The sequence below is a fragment of the Bubalus bubalis genome, chromosome 22, assembly GCF_019923935.1.
Source record: "Bubalus bubalis isolate 160015118507 breed Murrah chromosome 22, NDDB_SH_1, whole genome shotgun sequence".
In the NCBI taxonomy this organism is placed as follows: domain Eukaryota; kingdom Metazoa; phylum Chordata; class Mammalia; order Artiodactyla; family Bovidae; genus Bubalus; species Bubalus bubalis.
This window is the reverse complement of record NC_059178.1, coordinates 20,579,682-20,598,847: the sequence shown is the minus strand read 5'-3', so window position 1 is coordinate 20,598,847 and position 19,166 is coordinate 20,579,682. Positions and strand designations below refer to the sequence as shown.

The 19,166-nt window shown below is 38.0% G+C and overlaps 1 protein-coding gene across 6 annotated transcripts in view; it reads left to right on the top strand.

The window, feature by feature from the left end:
* The window catches only part of ANKRD12 (ankyrin repeat domain 12), a 101,270-nt gene that overhangs the window by 18,950 nt on the left and 63,154 nt on the right, over nucleotides 1-19,166 (top strand). For 5 of the 6 annotated variants that reach the window (XM_044934644.2, XM_044934645.2, XM_025273622.3 and 2 more), the window contains exon 2: nucleotides 15,804-15,941. In XM_044934644.2, the coding sequence (XP_044790579.2) occupies nucleotides 15,855-15,941 (87 nt within the window). In that variant the 5' untranslated portion in view covers nucleotides 15,804-15,854. Of the gene's footprint in view, nucleotides 1-15,803; nucleotides 15,942-19,166 lie in introns of those variants that run through there. The other variant, XM_044934646.2, reaches the window with a different exon arrangement.

Genomic DNA, 19,166 nt, shown 5'->3' with positions numbered 1-19,166 from the left:
GGCTGCTTGTAGAAGGAATATGTGTGTGTGTGAGAGAAGGGGGGGGGTAGGTAAAGAATAGAAACAGGGAGATAATTTGCTGAGTTTTGCCCTAGCCTAAGTGGAGAAGGCAATGGCACCCCACTCCAGTACTCTTGCCTGGAAAATCCCATGGACGAAGGAGCCTGGTAGTCTGCCGTCCATGGGGTCGCTAAGAGTCGGACACAACTGAGCGACTTCACTTTCACTTTTCACTCTCATGCATTGGAGAAAGAAATGGCAACCCGCTCCAGTGTTCTTGCCCAGGGACGGTGGAGGCTGATGGGCTGCCGTCTATGGGATCACGCAGAGTCGGACACGACTGAAGCGACTTAGCAGCAGTAGCAGCAGCAAGTGGTGATACCAATTGATACGGAAAAACATGGATTTAATTTAAAATGTGCCTTAGAGATGGAGTCAATATTTCTGAGTTTTTGGCTTAAGTGATGGATGGATGGATGGTGGTGCCATTTATTAAAATGGAGAAGAAGGGTGGGGAATGTGGAGAAAGTTTGACAGAGAAAATTAAGAATTTTCTGTAGTAATTTTTTGGTTTGATAATGCCTGTTAAATACCCATGTGAAGATGACAGGTAGGCAGTTGGGTAGACAGATTTGGAATTTTAGAGGAGGACTAGAGATACAGACTTGGGATCAGGTTGTTTAGGAAGTGTGTTACGCCTACAATCCCTGAAGCAATTTTCAAGGAGAAGCGTCTGGGCTGCGTGGTGTGTGTGAGCATGCATGTCTCTGTGTGTGTGTGCAGGAGACTCAGAAGACACAGGAGAAGGCAATGGCAACCCACTCCAGTACTCTTGCCTGGAAAATCCCATGGATGGAGGAGCCTGGTAGGCTGCAGTCCATGGGGTTACTAAGAGTCAGACACGACTGAGCGTCTTCACTTTCACTTTTCACTTTTATGCATTCGAGAAGGAAATGGCAACCCATTCTGGTGTTCTTGCCTGGAGAATCCCAGGGACGGGGGAGCCTGGTGGGCTACCATCTATGGGGTCGCCCAGAGTCAGACACGACTGAAGCGACTTAGCAGCAGTAGGGATTAAAAGGGGATCCAGGATCAGGTCCTGAGTTACTCCTGACACTTCGAGTTTCTGCAGAAGAGGAGCGGTCAGGGAAATAGGAATTTTGCAAAACTTTTAGCATAAAAATATACTGTACTTCATTTAGCTAGATTTTATAAAATGAGTAGACTATTTCTCCAGCGTTTTGGATACAAGTAACATTTTAGCGAGTGCCTTTGTATATTATCTTTGCATATTTGTATAGTATACCTGTAGGGTAAATACTAAAATTGGATTATTGAGACAAAAGGCTGTGCATCTGTATTTTAATAGTTTTGCCAAATTCCTCTCCAAAGAGGTAATCCCAATTTCTTCGTCATCAGTAGTGTATGAATATTCATATGTATGATTTTCCTTAATCCTTGCCAACACAGCCTTAATTCTGTCAGTCTTAAATGAAAAGTTATCCTTTATTTTCTAGTTTTAAAATTATGAATGAATCTGAATATTTCTCTGTGTTTACTCCGTGTTTGTATTTCTTGTCATCTCAAGTCGTCTTCTGTTTTTTTTTTAATTGATTTGTTACAGCTCTTTGATCACTAGTTCTTTTTCATATGTGTTGCAAATGTTTTCACTTGTCATCTGATTCCTATTAATGATATTTGCATTTCTAGTTTAACGTTATTTGCATGCATGCTCAGTTCTTTGCAGTCCCATGGACTGTAGCCTGCCAGGCTCTTCTGTCCATGGGATTTCCCAGGCAAAAATACTGAAGTGGGTGGCCATTTCCTTTTCCAGGGGATCTTCCTGATCCAGGGATTGAACCCGTGTCTCCTGTGTTGCAGGTGGAATCTTTACCACTGAGCCACCTGTGAAGCCCCATGTAAAGGAATAAGGTTGTTATTAAAGACTGGTGTTACAGATAGATGGGAAGAGTTAAATGTGAAAAGAAATAACAGGGAATAAAAGAAAATATATTTTCAGATCTTGGAATAGAGATAGTTTGAGCCTAAAACAGAAGAAAGGATCCATAAAGAAAATAGAGGCATAAAATGTATGTTTGATTATATAGTCCATTGTGCACTCATATTCTTAGCAGAGTCTCTGTCAGTGGATAAACAAAATGTGGTTTTTACATACAATAAATGGAATGTTTTTCCACCTGTAAAAGGAGGGACACATGTTACAACGTGGATGAACCTTGAAGACATGGCCAAGTGAAATAAGCCAGTCAAGAAAGGATAAATGTTACATCATTCCATTTTTATGACGTACTTAGAGTAGTCAACTTCATAGAGACAGAGAATGACATGGTGGCTGCCAGGGACCAGGAGGAGTGGGGAATTATTGTTTAATGGGTAGAGTTTCAGTTGGGGTAGATGAAAAGGTTCTGAAGTTGGATGCTGGTAGTGGTTACACAATAGTGTGGATGAATTGAATGCCACAGACCTACACATTAAAAAAAAATAAGTGTTGGCAAGGATATGGAGAAAAGAGAACCCTTTAGCACTAGTGGTAGGAGTGTAAATTGATATAACCACTGTAGGAAGCTGTATGGAGGTTCCTCAAAATACTAAAAATATAATTCCTTATGATTTAGCAATTCCACTTCTGGGTATTTATCTGAAGAAAATGAAAGCGCTAATAGCCAAGATGTGAAAACAACTGCAGCACCCATCTATGGATAAATGGATTTAAAAAATGTGATTAAATATACAATGGTAAATTATTCAGCCATAGAAAAGAATGAAGTCTTGCCATTTGATAACATGGTGACTTTGAGGGTATTATGCTAAGTGAAATAAGTCAAACAGGAAGACAAATACCATAGGATCTCTCTTAGATAGAGGACCTTTTAAAAAAAAAGTTCATAGATACAAAGAACAGATTGGTGGTTGCTGGAAGAAGGCGAGGACAGAAATGAATGAAAGAGGTCAAAAGATTAAAAAAAAAAGTTACGGGAAAAAGGGAATGTATGGTGACTGTAGTTAACAACATTGTATTACATATTTCCAAGTTGCTAAGAGACTAAATCTCATAAAAAATTTTCAACTATGCATGGTGATGGGTGTTACTAACTTACTGTGATTGCTTTGCAATATATACAAATAAAATTATTATTGTGTTGTACACCTGAAACTAATATGTGTCATGTCAGTTATACATTAAAGAATGATTAAAAGTGGTAAATTCTATATTAAGTATATTTAACCACAGTTCATTTGTGTAGTCAAAAAAACAGCATGGTTTTTCATTTAGAAATCATAGGAAAATGATGATTGCTGAAGTAGAAATGTCAAAGGAACTCAAACCCAGATCTCCCGCATTGCAGGCAGATGCTTTACTGTCTGAGCCACCAGGGAAGCCCAAAGGAACCCTAACAAAATTCAAAAGAGGAAAAATAAGTGGCTAAAGTGGAGTGACGCTTACTCCTTGGATGGAAAGTTATGACCAATGGCAATGGCACCCCACTCCAGTACTTTTGCCTAGAAAATCCCATGGACGGAGGAGCCTGGTAGGCTGCAGTCCATGGGGTCGCTAGAGTTGGACATGACTGAGCGACTTCACTTTCACTTTTTCACTTTCATGCATTGGAGAAGGAAATGGCAACCCACTCCAGTGTTCTTGCCTGGAGAATCCCAGGGACGGGAAGCCTGGTGGGCTGCTGTCAATGGGGTCGCACAGAGTTGGACTCTACTAAAGCGACGTAGCAGCAGCAGCAGATAGCGTGTTCAAAAGCAGAGACATTACTTTGCCAACAAAGGTTCGTCTAGAAAGGCTATGGTTTTTCCAGTGGTCATGTATGGATGTGAGAGTTGGACTGTGAAGAAAGCAGAGCACTGAAAAATTGATGCTTTTGAACTGTGGTGTTGGAGAAGACTCTTGAGAGTCCCTTGGACTGCAAGGAGAGCCAACCCCTCCATCCTAAAGGAGATCAGTCCTGGGTGTTCGTTGGAAGGACTGATGCTAAAGCTGAAACTCCAGTACTTTGGCCACCTCATGCGAAGAGTTGACTCATTGGAAAAGACTCAGATGCTGGGAGGGATTGGGGGCAGGAGGAGAAGGGGACGACAGAGGATGAGATGGCTGGATGGTATCACTGACTCGATGGACGTGAGTCTGAGTGAACTCCGGGAGTTGGTGATGGACAGGGAGGCCTGGCGTGCTGCGATTCATGGGGTCGCAAAGAGTTGGACACGACTGAGCGACTGAACTGAACTGAAAGTGGAGTGAAAAGGTTTTAATATTAAGAAGTCAGATAACCTAAGGGATTGGAGCATGGGATAGAGATGAGAGAGAGACAAGAAAACCAAAATGGGCAGGATTTTGAGGCAGAGATAAAGGCTATCAATGAAGAAAAGTCAGTATGGAGTGGAGTGACTGGGGGGTAGGTATGCAGGTGCTTTCTGTGAAAAGGATCAAGGCAAATGTTGCTTTAACAGTTCTCAAACCATTAAAACTACCTGGGAAACTTATTTGTAAAATAACCTGTTTGCTTTAGAATAGGTTTAGATACACAGAAGAATTGCAGAGATAGTACAGAGTTCCTGTGTACCTCACCCCAGTGTCCTCTGTGATCAGTGTTCTCTGTATACATTTATATAATTGATACATTCTTATTAACGACAATCCATCCTGTATTCTGGTCTCTATAGTTTTTACCTACTTTCATTTCTTTGTTCCAGGATCCTGTTCATGATACCCAATTACATTTAGCCATCATGTCTCCTTAAGTGCTCATGGCTGTGATAGTTTCTCAGATTGTCATTGTTTTTGATGACCTTGAGAGTTTTATAGAGTACTGGTCAGGTGTTTTTGTAAGATGTCCCACTATTGAAATTCACCTTTTATTTTTCCTATGAAAAGCATGGGGTTATGCATTTTGAGAAGGAAGATTACAGAGGTAAAATGCCCTTTTAACCACATGTTATCAAAAAGGTACATACTGTCAACATGATTTATCACTACTGATGCTAACTTTGATCACCTTGCTGAGTTAGAATTTGTAGGGTTTTTCAACTTATCCTTCCTCCCCTTTCCATGTTGTGTTCTGTGGAAGGAAGTTACTGTGTGGCCCACACTTTCACAGAGTAGGGTGTTTTGTCCTACCACCTTGAGAGCAGAAAATCCCCATGAACTACCTGGAATTCTTCATGGAAAATTTGTTCTCTCCTGTTCTTTGTCTTAATCATTTATTTGTGTCAGTATGGACACAGATATTTATACCTTGGATTATAACCCAGTACTGTTTTACTTACTCTGTTGCTCAGATTATCGTGAATTTGCCAACGGGGACCTCCTTCAGTTGATATCTATATCCCTTTGACATATTCCCATTGTTAACTTTATATGTTTACATATTTTTTGAGCACCTCCTTACTCTGGCAGTATGAGAGTCTCCAGACTTTGTGTCCTGCCTCAGTCTTAGGATCAGCCATTTCTCTAAGGAGCCCAGAATCTTTTCATTGGAGAAAAGTAACAATAACCAAGATCTTAGGTGTGCTCCTTGTTAGTGAGGTGGTGTTGCTTCTGGGCTCACTTAGCTGACAGGAAGGAATATATGTATGTGTACTAATTCTGTATATGTATATCTATGAATACTTCTGTGTGTAACTGTAGCCATTGGGTTGGCCAATAAAGATCCTTCAGGTTTTTCTGTACCGTCTTTCATCAAACTAGACATGAATTCATACTGATGTCTCAGGCAGTAATCTGCCGCATTCCAGCCTTCTCCTGACCTGCCTGTCTGGAGCGTCCTGCTCCTGTGGGGAGAAGACCATCTCCTACCATCCACTGTCCGTTTTCTCAAATGTTTGTTTCCAGAGGACATGTGTAGTGATTTCAGAATTGTTAACGTGTACTTCCAGGGAGATTTTTTTATTGAAATAAAATTCCTATAATATAATTGTACAATTCAGTGGGTTTAAGTATATTTATATTTATATATAATTATATATAATATATAATTACATTTATAATACATATTTATAATATATATATACTATATAATATATTTATAATATGTATAATATATATAAATTATATATTTATATTATAAATTTATTATATTTATATACTTTACAACAGTCACCACTAATTCCAGAACATTTTCATCATCCAGAAAGAAACCCTGTACGCATCGAGCACCCAGTCCCTGTTTTCCCTCTTCCTCTGGCAGTGACAAAGGAGCTTTTCAAAAAGTGGTGTTTGTCTTGCCTCCCCAGGTATCGTTTCAGTGGATCTAAAGATGAAGTTAGAGTCTGTATCTTTAAAAAAAAATTCTGCTTTGCTTCTGATAAGCAAGCAAGTTTGAATGACCAGGTGGCATGAGCCTAAAAGAACAGCATATTTTGAGTAAATTGAAATGTCATAAAAGTAGTAATGTCAATCAAGGAGCACCTCATCAAACCTAAAAATACTGCCAGCACAGTTTGATCATCTTTAAATTAATATCAGCCTAGGGTTGAAATGAGGGAAAGCATTATTTTAAACTGTCACTTTGTTGCATCTGTGTTTATGTTTCAGTTGTTTTAATCTGTATAGTCTGTATTTTTCCATTACTGTGTCTTGGTGTCAGTAACTTTGTTCTACTTGTTTTCTCTTGGGGGTATTGTTTTGCTTTGTTTTTGACCTTTTTTAAACTTCTACTTACCTTAGTCCAATCATAGGAAAATTCTCTCTTCCTGTCCCCACTACTTTGGTAAAAATGCATTCTTAAAAAAGTACTCAATGCCAAGTAACTCTGGAGCTGTGCTAAAGCCAAGTATATCTGATAACTTAGTTGGGAAGACTAGCTGGCACACTTTGAGTTAGATCTCTTCTGGTTTTTTAGATGGAAGCTAAAGACAAAAGCCTAGTGGTTTGTGATTTCCCAATGAAGAATTTTTAAGTCAGACTTACAGTTGAAAGAGTGACTAAAGACAACAGAATAAAATGGTGTTTAAAGCACTGGTTCTGAGGGTCCAGTACTCAGTAAACCTGAAAGACTAGGAAGTGTCTCAAAGAGACTTTTCTTTAATTCTTAAAGGGACACTTCTGTCGATTTTTACCATAGCATACAGCTTCACAGGTTCTGTTATCTATTTCTGTTCTCCAAAATTCTCCATCTGTACTGCCAACCAAAGGTGTTTTTTCTCTCCTTCTTATCTTGCCTATAGCCCACCAGCGTCTTCTCTCTCTCCTTGGTCTTTTAACTTGCCCTCCTTTTGACATGTTGGATAGTTTTTCCCCCACAGACATGGTGCCAAAGTTTATTTGGAGTAGCTTTTCAGAGTATTGTCTCAACAAAGTTTGGACTCTTCCTGTTGGCAATTTTATACTCTCTGCTAAAAAGATAAACTTCTCCCCAAATAGTTAGCTTTAAGCTTTAGTATAACAGGCAGTTCATAAATAAAAAAGAGAAACTTAAAAATGTTTATTGAAGAGCCAGGGTAGTTATTCTGTCTGACCTGCACGCAAGACTTAGCATCATTGCAGTTACCTTGTTTCAAAAAGGATGCTTATCTGTGTGTACCATTGTTCTTGAGTTAGTTGTATTTGCTTCTGCTGTTCTTGTTACACCTGTTTGGTTAAACTTTGTGAGTAATGATATACATTTATATCAACAATAATATTTGGCAGATTTCCAATAAACTGAACTTCTGGGGGGCATGCATGCATTGTGTCCCCCGAGCATCAAGTGTGCATTGTGTCTCAGAAATGAATTGATAAGACTCCATTTGCTAAAGCAAATGTGTGTATAATCCAAGAGAATTTGTGGAATGATTTTTCCTACTAAAAAGAATTTGATAAGGTAGATAGACGATGAGATCTTTTTCACCACCTTACACAGGTCAAGAGATTTGAGATATGTAACTTTCTTCCAGTTGTGATTTTACACCTGCCCTCTCAAAAGCAGTTTCTAGAGATCTCAATGAAGGAGGCTTTGAAAAATCAGTTTAGAAAATACTGCTTAAAGTTACATTTAAATGTAAAGCACAAGCTGGAATCAGGATTGCTGGGAGAAATATCAATATCTTCAGCTATGCAGATGACCCCACCCTTACGGCAGAAAGTGAAGAGAAACTGAAGAGCCTCTTGATGAAAGTGGAGAGTGAAAGAGCTGGCTTAAAACTCAACATTCAAGAAACTAAGATCATGGCATCTGGTCCCATCATTTCATGGCAAATAGATGGGGAAACAATGGAATCAGTGACAGACTTTATCTTTTGGGGCTCTAAAATCACTGCAGATGGTGACTACAGCCATGAAATTAAAAGATGCTTGCTCCTTGGAAGAAAAGTTATGACCAGCATAGACAGCATATTAAAAAGCAGAGACATTACTTTGCTAACAAAGGTCCGTCTAGTCAAAGCTATGGTTTTTCCAGTAGTCATGTATGGATGTTAAGAGTTGGACCATAAAGAAAGCTGAGCACCGAAGAATTGATGCTTTTGAACTGTGGTGTTGGAGAAGACTCCAGAGAATCCCCTGGACTGCAAGGAAATCCAACCAGTCCATCCTAAAGGAAATCAGTCCTGAATATTCATTGGAAGGACTGATGCTGAAGCTTCACTACTTTGGCCACCTGATGCGAAGAACTGACTCATTGGAAAAGACCCGGATGCTGGGAGGACTGAAGTCAAGAGGAGAAGGGGACAACAGAGGATGAGATGGTTGGATGGCATCATCAGCTCGATGGACATGAATCTGAGCAAGCTCTGGGAGATGGTGATGGACAGGGAGGCCTGGTGTGCTGCAGTCCATGGGGTCCCAAAGAGTTGGACATGACTGAGCCGCTGAACTAAGCTGAAAGAATTGGATAGAACTTAAATCATTTTCTACTTGTAATCTAAAAGAAAGAAATGTTAACTGTGGTTTATAGGCTTCTGTTGAGACTATTTCAAACTTAAAAATACAAAAAAACAATAACTAAAACAATTTTTCTGTCTAGAGTAGAGGAAAAAATCGACTTCCAGGAAAGCCAGTATTAAATGTTATAATTAATAAGCAGTGACAAGAAACTAATGGTTGCTCTAAAATCTTCGTGTAAAAAATAGAAACAGATAAACGTAGAAGAAAGCTGTGGAGTGTTTATGGCGTAACTAACAGTCTGTAGAGGAACAAACTAAATATGATACCAGTGCTTGAATGCTCTTCAGAATCCATTTCATTGTAAGTTAAAATACTCTTCCAAAGAGTTATCATTCTGTGAAAAAAGGAAATGATAGTAAAATGATTTGTTTTTAAAGAGACTATCAGGCTGCCTAATGTGGTTATTTTTAAATTAGATAGTAACCCACACACCCACATACATACACATTGTGTTTAGTATGGTAGGGAAATCCCCTATTTTTAATTTTTCTAAGTGAATTCTTTTCTGAGATCTTTTATATGATTAAAAATAATCCATCATTTAATTTGTTTTTCAAACTTCCCTTATGATAAGAACCACTGGGATATTTATTGAAAGGACAAATTCCTGAGTCTATTTCAGACATACTAAATGTGTAGCACTTATCATCGAGGACTTCTGGGGCCACTATTGTTTATTTGCTTGATAAATTTAAGTTGTTAATGGATTCAGTTTTTTTGACTAGTAATCAAATGATGTAATGTACTAAGTACAGAGTCTGTGACTATTTAGAGAGCTGTGACATTTCTAAGTGTGTTTTTGAGAGTAGCATGCATGTAGGAAGGGGGAACAGTGGAATGTGACACCGAATATATAGATGGTTCAAGACAATGATATTAACCAACCAGAAATATTCACCCAACCATTACTCACCACTGTGTAAGAAATTTAATAAATTTTTGGTATAATTTTGACTCAGCTTAAAAAAAAAAAACCTTTGTTCTTAAAGTGCTTACAGTAAAAGAATAAATGGCATATATGCAGTTTCTTCATCCAAAGGATGTTTAGTTTATACTCAAGTTTTTGATGTATCCATATTTACTATCTTGGTACTTCTGAATAGCAACTGGAATAGTTTATTAGAAACAAAGTTAATCAGATAGCAATACTATTAAGGATAATTTTTTTTAGTGTCCCTTGAATGATCACAAACAGGAACATCATTAAAAAAACTTAAAATGCTGAATCACTTTTAGAAAAAGATATGTTTTACTACTGTGACTGAGAAGAAAAACTCTTGAATATAATAGCATACATTTATGGATTGTCAGCCCTAGAATTAAGTTGCTGTCAGATGAATACGTGGTCTCCTTGGTCTATAAGAAGCAAGAATGTATTTATTGTAAAGGAAGAAGCACCTTTGAAAAGGTAGAATCAAACCTTTTTGACTGTTTCTTTTAGCTGTTAGAGAGCAAAGGAAGTCTGTCATAGAGCTTGCAGACAGCTGGCCCTTAACAGGTATTGCTGTCTCTCTGCAGTCTTAGGGCAAGAAGGTTGAACAATAAGCAGTGTTGTAATAGTCACCAAAACTACCATACAAAGGATGGAAGTAAAGAATAACTCTTCTTAGCCTTGGGGAGATACCACCAACTATTTTCACTTGTAAAGCGCTGTACTAGTTTGCCTTTCCATCTAACCCTTGGCTGTATATATAAGAGTTCTGGTTCCCCTACATCTTCACCAATACTTGGTCTTCCTTACTGTTTAATATTAGCCGTTCTCATGGATGTATAATGGTATCTCCTTATTATGTTCCTGATGACCAATGAGGTTGAACATCTTTTTCTGTATATTCTTTGGCCTGTTTAAATCTTTTGTTCTTTTAAGGTTGGATTATCCTAATTAATCTGTTAGTTATTTATTTATATATTCTGGATATAAGTATTTTATAACGACATAGTTTGTAAGTATTTTCTCCCTGCGTGTCTTGCTCTTCATTTGCTTAACAGTGTCATTTAAAGTGCGAGAGTATCCTCTGTGAAGTCCCACTTAATCCATATATTTTCTTTTGTAATAAATTTCTGCTTTTCATAGCCTATTTAAGAAATATTGGCTAACCCAAGGTCACTAAAATATTCTCCTGTGTTTTCTGCTAGATGTTACAGATGGATGGATGCTTTTTCTGCATCTGTTGAAATGGTTATTTCTCTTAGTCTGTTAATACAGTGAATTACCTAGATCGATTGCCAATCATTAAGCTGACCTCAAATTCCTCGTGTAAATCCCACGAAGTCATGATGTATTATCTTTTTTTATATAGTTGGGTTTTTTTTTTTTTTTTTTTTTACTAATTTACCAATTTTTACAAGTTTACTAAAATTTGGTTGACAGTTTTGTTATACGATTATAAAGTATATTGCTCTGGAATTTGCTTGTAAAAGACTGATTTTGCTATCAGAGTATTGATGGACTCATAAAATATATTCTCTTTCCTTTCCAGGAGAGTTTTGTAGAATTTTGTAGAGTTTACCAGTGATGCTAGCAGTTTTTTTTTTCTAAATATGAAATTGAGTCATGTAAAAAGTATTGACCTATTGAGATTGTCTTATTCATTGAGCTTTGGTAGTGTGTGCCTTTCAAGGAATTTGTCTATTTCATTTAATTTGAATTTATTAGTATAAAGTTTGTGATGTTCCCCTATTGTCCTTTACCTATTGGTATTTTTAGTATCTGTAGTAATGCTCCCCCTTTCATTGATTATTTTGATTATATAGGTTTTCTCTCTTTTATTTCAAATCAGTTCAGTTGCTCAGTTGTGTCCAACTCTTTGCGACCCAATGGACTGCAGCACGCCAGGCTTCCCTGTCCATCACCAGCTCCCAGAGCTTACTCAAATTCATGTCCATCGAGTTGGTGATGCCATCCAACCCATCTCATCCTCTATTGTCCCCTTCTCCTCCTGCCTTCAATCTTTCCTAGCATCAGGATCTTTTGCAATGAGTCAGTTCTTCGCATCAGGTGGCCAGTATTGGAGTTTCAGCTTCAGCATCATTCCTTCCAATGAATGTTCAGGACTGTTTTCCTTTAGGATGGACTGATTGGATCTCTTTGCTGTCCAGGGGACTCTCAAGAGTCGTCTCAAACACCACAGTTTCAAAAGCATCAATTCTTCGGCGCTCAGCTTTCTTTATAGTCCAACTGTCACATCTGTACACACCTACTGGAAAAACCATAGCTTTGACTAGATGGACTTTTGTTAGCAAAGTAATGTCTCTGCTTTTTAATATGCTGTCTAGGTTGGTCATAATTTTTCTTCCAAGGAGCAAGCATCTTTTACTTTCATGACTGCAGTCACCATCTGCAGTGATTTTGGAGCACAAAAAGATGATCTGTCACTGAGTCCATTGTTTCCCCATCCATTTGCCACGAAGTGATGGGACCAGATGCCATGATCTTAGTTTTCTGAATGTTGGGTTTTAAGCCAGCTTTTTCACTCTCCTCTTTCACTTTCATCAAGAGGCTCTTTAGTTCTTCTTCACTTTCTGCCATAAAAATGGTGTCATCTGCATATCTGAGGTTATGGATATTTCTCCCAGCAGTCTTGATTGCAGCTTGTGCTTCATCCATTCCAGCATTTCTCATGATGTACTCTGCCTATAAGTTAAATAAATGGAGTGACAATATACAGCCTTGACATACCCCTTTCCCAATTTGGAACCAGTCTGTTGTTCCTTGTCCAGTTCTAAATGCCTCTTGACGTGCATACAGATTTCTCAGGAGGCAGGTCAGGTGGTCTGGTATTCCCATCTCTAAGAATTTTCCACAGTTTGTTGTGATCCACACAGTCAAAGGCTTTGGTGTAGTCAATAAAGCAGAAGCAGATGTTTTTCTGGAACTCTCTTGCTTTTCGATGATCCAGCGGATTTTGGCAATTTGATCTCTAGTTCCTCTGCCTTTTCTAAATCCAGCTTGAACATCTGGAAGTTCGCAGTTCATGTATTGTGGAAGCCTGGCTTGGAGAATTTTGAGCTTTACTTTGCTAGCGTGTGAAATGAGTGCAGTTGTTCAGTAGTTTGAACATTCTTTGACATTGCCTTTCTTTGGGATTGGAATGAAAACTGACCTTTTCCAGTCCTGTGGCCACTGCTGAGTTTTCCAAATTTGCTGGCATATTGAGTGCAGCACTTTAATAGCATCACCTTTTAGGGTTTGAAATAGCTCAACAGGAATTCCCTCACCTCCGCTAGTTTTGTTTGCAGTGATGCTTCCTAAGGCCCACTTGACTTTGCATTCCAGGATGTCTGGCTCTAGGTTGGTGATCACACCATCGTGATTATCTGGGTCATGAAGATCTTTTTTGTATAGTTCTTCTGTGTGTTCTTGCCACCTCTTCTTAATATCTTCTGCTTCTGTTAGGTCCATACCATTTCTGTCCTTTTATTGTGCCCATCTTTGCATGAAATGTTCCCTTGGTATCTAATTTTCTTACAGAAATTTTTCTATAAAATTTTCTTGAATTTTCTATAAATGTCAATTAAATCCAGTCCACATTGATGGCATTTTTTCAGTCCTTTTCTATCTTTGTTGATATTCTGTCTTACTTAGTAGTGAGCCTCTAACTATAACTATCAATTTGGTTATTTCTTCTGTCAGTTTTGTTGGTTTTTATTTCCTGCACTTTGAAGCTCTGTTGCTATTTAGATATATGTTCCGTGAACTGGTCCTTTTATCGGTATGTAATATGTAATGTCCCTCTTTGCTTTGAGATCTGTTTTGTCTGATATTAATATAGTTACTCCAGCTTTCCTTTGAGTATGCTTGCATGGCATATCTTTTTCCATTCTTTTACTTTTAATCTACTCATACCATTATATTTGAAGTGAATTTATTAGTAGTACATAGTTTGATCATTGTTTCCTTCTCTGACAATCTGTCTTTTAATTGGTGTTTTTAGTATTTGCATTTTATATAATTATTGCTATGTTTCAATTAGGTCTATCATTTTATTACTGTTTTGTGTGTTCCTTTTGTTTTTCATTCCTCAGTATTCTGTTTTTGCCTTCTGTTGGGTTATTTGTACATCTTTAAAGATTCAAGTTTTACTTACCCAATGTGATTTTGATCACCTCTTTGTGCATCAATCATTCTAATGATTACATTATATATCTGAGGCCCAGAACCTAATTATATATCAAATACTTGACTGACTAATATTTTAAAAATCCAGTTGTCAGTTTTCTTGCTGCTGAGATTTTCCAAATGCAGTTATTGAATAATCATAGCTTTTTCTAACAGTCTATTAATATAATATTTTTGCCATGTTTAATTTTAATTAAAAAAATATTCATGACATTTCTTCATTCACCAGTGACTTGTTTCACTTAATCTACAAAAGAGATACTGCTTTATCTTCATAGTCTCGCCTGGGTTAGTGCATATTGATACTATGCAGCTCAGTTTTGCTTTTGAGTCAGAATTTTTCTGTTTAGATATGACTTGTAACTCTAACTCTGTAAGCTTTGCATAGAGCTGGCTTTGAGGACAGTGCTATGTTTAAATGACTCTGTTTATATAGTAACAGTAGAAACAGTTAAATGACCCCAAGGGAAACTTTACCTCTTTGGTGTAGTATCAGTATTTTCCCTTGATTTCTTCAAGTTTGTTTCTTGCTCTATAAAATGAAAGATTTGAACTATTTAAACTCTGGAAGTTTAATGTGTTGCAGTATACTCTAATTTGGCTACATTCAGGTTAATTTAAACTAGTTTTGATAATTTACCAATTAACTCAGTTCAGTTAAGGATATTTTGGTTATGTTTCTATTGAAACCACAAATTTTAAAGCACCAGTTTGAAGAATATAGATTTTTACTAATTTTCTATTCTGAATGTCTGGATTTCAATAATTTGTATAGATCCTAGAATGTATCATACTTAGATCCAAACCCCCTTATAGGAAATTTACAGCATGAAGGAGTTAAAATTAGGGTTGTCAGTTGTTAGGCTTGTTGCTGTGGCCCAAGTTCTTCTCCCGTTGGCCGACAGCCTCAGTGTAGCCGGAGGCTGTGCAGGAGAGCTTTCTGTGGTCAAGAACAGATAACGGTGCCAACAATACAGATGTACTGTGTAGTGTGGGAGCAATTTTTAATTAATTTAACTTTCAACAACCCTATGTGGCTAACAGCAACACAGGTCTAGCCTCATGGCTACCTGTTTTGTATTGTAAAACCCACATTTTGGAATTTTTTCTGGATCTCTCAAGCAACAGCTTCCAAGAGGCTCTTTGATCTATTAAATCAGTTTGTAGAGCAGGAGACAGAAGACTGAACAAGTTGGAAAGAAAACAATACGTAGAGTGACAATTACAGTATGATAAGGATTAAATCAATGTATAGGCTATAGAGTGACTAAATACCTGGGGGTGTCTGGGAGTTCAGTGAATGAAAAGAAACCACTCTAGGGGTTTTAAGTAGTGAGGACTTTATTGAAAATAGCATTAGATGTTGTAAAATTACTCATCATACCTAGAAATAATTAGAAATAATTTCCAGACCAATGCAGAACTACCAGAGAATCTGTTAAGAGCTACAACTGCTGGAGCCATGCTGGGCGGGGTGACAGACACTTAACTTCCACTTTGACATGGCTGGTTACCCCAAAAACTAAGGTTAGATACTAGTCTAGAGAAGATGGAAAGTGATATAATAGTAGTTTTCTTCTTTTCAATGGCAAGCTGAATGGACTTAAATAGGAGATCTGTGATTAAAAGCTTAGATCGTTAAATGAAAGCTTACTTTAGGCTAAGATAACCTACCTAAGAAATGACCTTATAGAGACATAGAGGAAACCAAATTGCACTAATTGTGGTGCATAAACTTGAAGTAGGTTTTATTGCTGCCTTTACAAATAACCCTTATATATCCATTCTTTACAGATCCAGGATGAGAAGACTGACAGAAGAAGCAGCTAGCTGAACAGCTATAAGATGCCCAAATCTGGGTTCACAAAACCAGTTCAGAGTGAAAATTCTGACAGTGACAGCAATATGGTAGAAAAACCATATGGAAGAAAGGTATATGATTATGCTGAAGATTTTGTCGACTCTTTGGAAATTGTGAAAAAAACCTCCTGATTTAGTACTTTTATATACTTTTTAAAAAACTTCTCTAATTGTAGGTTTTATTTATTTAATTTTGGGCATACCTAGAAGCTTGCCGGATCTTAGTTCCCCTTCCAGGGATTGAACCTGGCCCTCCGCAGTGAAGTAGTTAGATGTCCTAAACACTGAATTAGGGTGCCAGGGAATTCCCATGATTTAGTACTTTTAATATTAATAATTATCCATCAAATAAAAAGTAGTATGGAAGGCTAATCCTGGGGGTGGGATTTTCATTCCCTAAGGTAACAAAATTACTAAGATTGCACAGTTAACTTGAGAAATAATCATGGGGTGGGGGATCCAAGACTTCACAGTCATTTTTTATTTCTTCCCCCTGACTCCTGGTAGCAGAACACACAAATACAATAGCTATTCAGTTTTCCATGTCTGTAACTTTGGATAAATCTTATGTAATTTTTCCAACTTCAGTGTAATAGAGGACAGTGGTACTTTCTAGAATTGTTGTGATAGTGAAATGACTAAAGTGTTGTATCTAATACAGTGCTTGTTACACAGTAACAAGTACTCAATAAATGTTAACTGTTTTTGTTCTTCGTTATTAGTCCTTGCCAGTGATTCTGCCCTTTTACAACTATCCTTCGCCATTCCTATTGAATTTAGGCCCTCTAAACCTCTAAACCTTTATGATTATACAGTGGAAGTGAGAAATAGATTTAAGGGACTAGATCTGATAGATAGAGTGCCTGATGAACTATGGATGGAGGTTCGTGACATTGTACAGGAGACAGGGATCAAAACCATCCCCATGGAAAAGAAATGCAAAAAAGCAAAATGGCTGTCTGGGGAGGCCTTACAAATAGCTGTGAAAAGAAGAGAAGTGAAAAGCAAAAGAGAAAAGGAAAGATATAAGCATCTGAATGCAGAGTTCCAAAGAAGAGCAAGAAGAGATAAGAAAACCTTCCTCAGCGATCAATGCAAAGAAATAGAGGAAAACAACAGAATGGGAAAGACTAGCGATCTCTTCATGAAAATTAGAGATCAAGGGAACATTTCATGCAAAGATGGGCTCGATAAAGGACAGAAATGGTATGGACCTAACAGAAGCAGAAGATATCAAGAAGAGGTGGCAAGAATACACAGAAGAACTGTACAAAAAAGATCTTCACGACCCAGATAATCACGATGGTGTGATCACCAACCTAGAGCCAGACCTTCTGGAATGTGAAGTCAAGTGAGCCTTAGAAAGCATCACTATGAACAAAGTTAGTGGAGGTGATGGAATTCCAGTTGAGGTATTTCAAATCACTCAGTATGCCAGCAAATTTGGAAAACTCAGCAATGGCCACAGGACTGGAAAAGGTCAGTTTTCATTCCAATCCCAAAGAGGCAATGCCAAAAAGAATGCTCAAACTACCGCACAATTGCACTCATCTCACACGCTAGTAAAGTAATGCTCAAAATTCTCCAAGCCAGGCTTCAGCAATACATGAACCATGAACTTCCAGATGTTCAAGCTGGTTTTAGAAAAGGCAGAGGAATCAGAGATCAAATTGGCAACATCTGCTGGATCATGGAAAAAGCAAGAGTTCCAGAAAAACATCTATTTCTGCTTTATTGACTATGCCAAAGCCTTTGACTGTGTGGATCACAATAAACTGTGGACAATTCTGAAAGAGATGGGAATACCAGACCACCTGACCTGCCTCTTGAGAAACCTATATGCAGGTCAGGAAGCAACGGTTAGAACTGGACATGAAACAACAGACTGGTTCCAAATAGGAAAAGGAGTACATCAAGGCTGTATATTGTCACCCTGCTTATTTAACTTCTATGCAGAGTACATCATGAGAAACGCTGGACTGGAAGAAACACAAGCTGGCATCAAGATTGCCGGGAGAAATATCAATAACCTCAGATATGCAGATGACACCACTCTTGTGGCAGAAAGTGAAGAGGAACTCAAAAGCCTCTTGATGAAAGTAAAAGTGGAGAGTGAAAAAGTTGGCTTAAAGCTCAACATTCAGAAAACGAAGATCATGGCATCTGGTCCCATCACTTCATGGGAAATAGATGGGAAAACAGTGGAAACAGTGTCAGACTTTATTGTTTTGGGCTCCCGAATCACTGCAGATGGTGATTGCAGCCATGAAATTAAAAGATGCTTTCTCCTTGGAAGGAAAGTTATGACCAACGTAGATAGCATATTCAAAAGCAGAGACATTACTTTGCCAACAAAGGTCCGTCTAGTCAAGGCTATGGTTTTTCCTGTGGTCATGTATGGATGTAAGAGTTGGACTGTGAAGAAAGCTGAGTGCTGAAGAATTGATGTTTTTGAACTGTGGTGTTGGAAAAGACTCTTGAGAGTCCCTTGGACTGCAGGGAGATCCAACCAGTCCATTCTAAAGGAGATCAGCCCTGGGATTTCTTTGGAAGGAATGATGATAAAGCTGAAACTCCAGTACTTTGGCCACCTCATGCAAAGAGTTGAGTCATTGGAAAAGATCTGATGCTGGGAGGGATTGGGGGCAGGAGGAGAAGGGGACGACAGAGGATGAGATGGCTGGATGGCATCACTGACTCGATGGACGTGCGTTTGAGTGAATTCTGGGAGTTGGTGATGGACAGGGAGGCCTGGTGTGCTGCAATTCATGGGGTCACAAAGAGTTGGACACGACTGAGCGACTGAACTTAACTGAAACCTTTAAACTGACTTCTGCAGTTGTCTAGTAATTGGTCTCACTGTCCCTAGTTTCTCCTTCATCTAGTTTTATACATTACCTTTGAAGTTTTTGTTTTGTTTTGTTTTGTTTTTTTCTTTCTTTTAAGTTCTTTTCTTCCCCTCAGCCATTTTATTGTTGAAGAACATCTGAAATATATCCAGTTTTTGGCTAAAATGAATAAAGATTCTCTGAACATATGTGTATAAGTCTTTTTTTAAATAGGTTTTTTGAGGTATAATTAAATGCCATAAAATTTACCCATGTCATGTGCAATTCAGTGATTTTTAGTAAGTTTATAAAATTGTGCAACTATCATCATAATGCAATTTAGACCGTTTCCATCATTGTTAAAAGATCCTTATGCCCATTTGCAGTGTGTCCCTGTTCCCACCCCAAACCCCGAGCAACCTCAAATCTGCTTTCAAAATCAAACCTGTAAGATTTCAACTTTGTTCTT